General features: G+C 50.2%; 1 protein-coding gene across 1 annotated transcript in view; it reads right to left on the reverse strand.

Annotated features, from left to right (window-relative positions):
* Positions 1-1,289: 1,289 nt before the first annotated feature.
* Positions 1,290-4,578, reverse strand: part of USB1 (U6 snRNA biogenesis 1) — a gene marked incomplete at its 5' end in the record, with an annotated part of 3,587 nt that continues 298 nt past the window's right edge. The window contains 4 exons of the mRNA XM_010010820.1: positions 1,290-1,394; positions 1,671-1,754; positions 2,924-3,029; positions 4,028-4,081. Of these exons, the coding sequence (XP_010009122.1) occupies positions 1,290-1,394; positions 1,671-1,754; positions 2,924-3,029; positions 4,028-4,081 (349 nt within the window). The remainder of the gene's footprint in view (positions 1,395-1,670; positions 1,755-2,923; positions 3,030-4,027; positions 4,082-4,578) is intronic.

Consider the following 4,578-nt stretch of genomic DNA (forward strand, 5'->3'; position numbering starts at 1 on the left):
GTGTGGTGTAGGTTGCCCCTGCCTATGGCAGGGGGTTGGAACTCAAAAGAACTTTATGGTCACTTCCAACCCAAAACAGTCTGAGATTCCATCATTTGATGAGTTTGAAAACCAGCTACTGCATGCGTGTTGGCAGACACTTGACTTGTGCCGAGATGCTCCCATGGCCACAAAGCCCCTGGCTCTCATGTGTGCAAGCACCAAGCCTACATAAGCATTTGCAGCCATCGCCCCATCTGAAGTCTGCAGGAGTTGGGTGTGTCTGAAAGGGAATATCTGAAATACACCACAGAAATGGTTTTTTGACACAAGATAGTCTTTTACTGCTCACAAGTTCTGAAGTCCTTCATCAGACAGATGAGGAATGAAAGATTCAGGGCAGCACATTGAGATCCTGCTCCAAGTACCTCAGGGGCTGCAGCTGACTGCCCACAGGAACATAAGGATTAAAAAGGAGCTTCTCCCAAGGGAAAAGTCCAGCCTGCCATCCCCATGGTCATCGTGGCTCCAGGGGTGCTGCTCCCACCAGGAAAAAGCATGGAGCCTGGGCAGGAGCTTCCACCCCATGACCTTATGGCAGCAAGCCTCTCTGGAGAAGAAGCAGCCCACCGAAGTCCTCGGCTTATAGCACTCACCCTCGTAAACCATAGCTCTTCCTTTAGACCCAGCCTGGAGCACCGAAACACAAGGGGTTCCCAACCTCTCCCCTCCAGATTTCATCTCTGCTGTTTGGCAAAAGGATCAGATACTGAAATTTCTCTGTAGAGGCAGCAGCAGTGGGAGAGGGACACAGAATTTGTCCAATCTATCTTACAGATTCTCAGCTGAGAAAGTCCAGCTTCATGTCATCGCCTCTTGCTACGCAAAGCATGCTCAGAGCCTCCTGGCGATGTGGCGGTGCTATTTCCAACAGTGCAAGACACCCTCCCTTTAGCAACAGCTTCCCACACTATCTTCTTCCTCCTTCCCACAAGGCATCTATGACTTTTACAGAGATTGTTTCTCTTTTTTTATAAAATTGGCAAAACTAGCAACCGTAGGATGTCTGGACCCACCAGTGCTGATTGCACCACATACAGCACCGAGGGCGTAACCTGCTACAAACACACAGTTCTTAGCTAGCAACTCAGACTTGGAAGTAGCCTGACTGGAGGCCCAGAGATGCTGAGCAGGCAGGAGGAACGTGGGAAGTGTGTGAGAGCACGCAGGGCTCCGAGCTGCACTGCAGAGCTGTCCTTGGTTAAACATCAGGCTCTTCAGGACTCTGACATGCACAGCCCTAAGGGCCCCTACCTCAAAGGGAAGGAGAAGTACTTGTTCCCTGACTTGCAGTGGATTTGCTCCCACTGGACACGCAGCAGGAGTGCTGAGTCCTCAAACCCATCCACGATGTCCTGGAAAACAGATGCAGGAATTAGTACCAGGAGGGTGGATCTGCCAGAGGACAGAGCTGGCAGCTCCCTCCCTGAACCAAGTCAGAGATGAGGCCATTTGTGGCCGGAAGCCTCTGACTTCTCTCTAGAGGGCGAGTTAACTTAACTGCCCCCAAAAGCAATATGAGTTCTTCAAACCCAGTGAAGTTTGCCTTGCTCACTGAAAAGAACTCCTCTGCCCTTGGCTGGATACCAGCCCTGCTCTTCCCCTGTTCTTCACGCTGTGCGGGGCCATACCTGGAGCTCCCGCAGGCACTGCCCTTCCAGCCTGTCCGACAGGTCCCCAACACACCAGGCCAAGCTGATGTGGAATGACGGGTCCTGAGAGCAAAACAGAGATCGGATCGTGAGGGGTGAAGTGCTCTGCTCAACTCACGGAGCTATGGTGGGAGATCTGGTGTGTTGCTGCCCTGCCTGGGATTGCACAGGCAGGAGGATCCTGAAGCTGGAAGCCCCCTCTGCCAGCTCAACAATTGCAGAGCTGATGTGGACAGTGCATGCGGTGAATTAAGTCCTGGACTCCCCCAGCTCACCCTTTCTGGACACCAGTGGGCAAGGCTGATTCTCAGCCTCCCTGCAGGCAGCAACTGCACAGAGACCCTCCTATGGCCAATCCCACAGTGGGTAGGTGGGTCACTTCCAAATAACACACAAGAGCCCCCTGCTCATTTCTGGAGACAGAGAAATCAGATTCTAGCCCTTCAAATTCCACAATGTGTCCCCAAAGCTAGTACCAAGCAAAAAGGCTAGACTGATGCCTCAGGAAACTGCTCAAGGAAGAGGCACAAGCATCACCGCAGTGCTCACCCCAAGCCTGCTTTATCCTAGGACAACCCTGCTTCCACACACAGCGGAGTGTCCACTCTGGCCCTCTGCCCCAGAGACATGGGTCTCAAGAGGCCACTAGACAGTTAACATCCTTACTCTCCTGCACAGGGCATGACACAGAAGTCACAGACTTACAGAATAGAATCATAGAATGGTTAGGGTTGGAAAGGACCTTAAGATCACCCAGTTCTAAACCCCTGCCATGGGCAGGGACACCACACACCAGACCATGTTACCCAAGGCTCTGTCCAACCTGGCCTTAAGCACTGCCAGGGAGGGAGCATTCACCACTTCTTTGGGCAGCCTGTGCCAGTGCCTCACCACCCTCACTGTAAAAAACTTCTTCCTTATATCTAACCTGAACTTCCTCTGTTTAAGTTTGAACCCATTACCCCTTGTCCTACTGCTACAGTCCCTAAGGAAGAGTCTCTCTCCAACATCTTTTAGGCCCCCTTCAGATACTCGAAGGCTGCTATGACCTGTAGTGGTCCTATTCTCAGCAAGATCATGTTCAATGTGTGAGGTATGAACAGCCCAGAGGAGACTATTTCAGTGTGTAACCTCCCCATGCCTCTTTATCTGAGGTGAACATTTCAAGGATCTATCGCAGGGAACCAGCTGGCACGTCAAGACCAGCAGGGAAGTACTGGGAGATGCCTCACCTTGTAGAACGTAGGAAGGTCAAATTCTTCCAGAACTCTGTCTACCTCTGAGACCAGCTCCAGCAGCTGGAAATGCCCAGCAGTGACCTCCAAGCCAATAAAGGTCCTAGAAGAAGGCAGGGGGAGACAGCAAGCACGCTCTCATGCTGCAGGAAGCACAGCTGAAAGCTGAAAGCTGAAAGCTGAAGCCCTGTGTTCTGAACAGGCAAATTCCCCACTCCTTAACAAATATAATATGACGAATTCCAGGTTTAAGCATTCAAGGAAACTGACCATATTCTGGAAAAAAAAAAAAAGAAATGAAGATGTGGTAGCAGGGCGAAGTGGGACTGGATGATACACAATATAAGTTTAATAGATTAACTCAGCACCTTTTGGGACATAAAACCTCATTTTCCAGGCAAAGGATGCATTCTATAGAAATTCCAGCAGGGAATAGGCCTGGGCAAGAGGTGCTGTCAAAAAGCAGAAGTTGCTGGAGGGGTTTTACAGTGGGAGAGGAGGCAGGTAATGGGAAGTACCAAGCAGGAGAGATGAGAGACATATCTCCTCAAGAGGACTGTCTGGATGATGCTTTCTATACTCCAGGAGGGGAAGGGAAGACTAAGGATCCACTTCTTCACGCCCATGACTATCGTGGACTGCCATTCCCACTTCAGCAACTTCTCGCAATTTAGTCACCTTTGCTTTGACATTTAAACTACTTAATTGCATTCAGTTGGAATCAGGCTTCTGAGCAGACACCCACAAGAATTAGCACTGTCTCAGCCATTTCACTCCGGCTCTTGAAAGACCTGCACTACAATTTCACCACCGGCACTGCTGCCAAAAGATGTGGCCGCAGCTCTGCCTGCCCCAGGCTGCAGGTTCACTCACTGCTGATGTGACCTAAGGCTGGCAGAGAATCAGCCCTGGAGCTAAATGTTTGTGCAAGCGGCTGGGGAAAGGAGTGAGATGTCTGGAGATGATGTGATCTTGTACTGCCCTGTCACATGGCTCAGTCTGGTCACTGTGGGACAGGCAGGGTGATGCCTCCCATCCACCCAGCACCTTGCTCAGACTCCTCCCCCGGCAGGCAGGGAGGTTGCCCCGCTGCTCACTCACCTGGTCTTGTTCTGGTTGGTGTAAACCTTCACTTGGTCAGCTACACAAAAGAACCTGAAATAAGGAAGAACCTATTTCAGCTGGTGGGAGAAAAAAAGAGAGGAGAAAAAAAAAATGGAAGAGAAAAAAAAAGGGGGGGAGAAGACATGGGGAAAAAAAGAGGGAAAATAAAAGAGAGAAAAAAAGAGAGAGAAAAAAGAAAGGGGGGGAAACAGAGTGGGAAAAAAGAGAGGGGAAAAAAGGGGAGGGGGAAAAATTAAAGATGAGGAAAAAAGAGGGGGAAAGAAGGGAAAAAAGAGAGGGGAAAAAGTGTTAAAAAAGAGGGAGATAAAAGGGGGGAAAAGACGTAGGAAAGGGGGAGAAAAAAGGGAAGGGAAGAAATGAGACAAGGGGAAAAAGAAAAAAGGAAAAAAAGGAAAAAGAGACAAATAAAGGGGGGTTGTGGGGGAAGGGAGGGAGAGCAAAGAGAGAGAAAAAAAACCTGTGGAGGGGACAGGATTTCTACTGAGCGGTGGAAAGATACAGGCAAATGTGTGCCCCACTGGGACCGA

Source organism: Nestor notabilis, unplaced genomic scaffold (genome assembly GCF_000696875.1).
Source record: "Nestor notabilis isolate BGI_N333 unplaced genomic scaffold, ASM69687v1 scaffold15573, whole genome shotgun sequence".
Lineage (NCBI taxonomy): Eukaryota > Metazoa > Chordata > Aves > Psittaciformes > Psittacidae > Nestor > Nestor notabilis.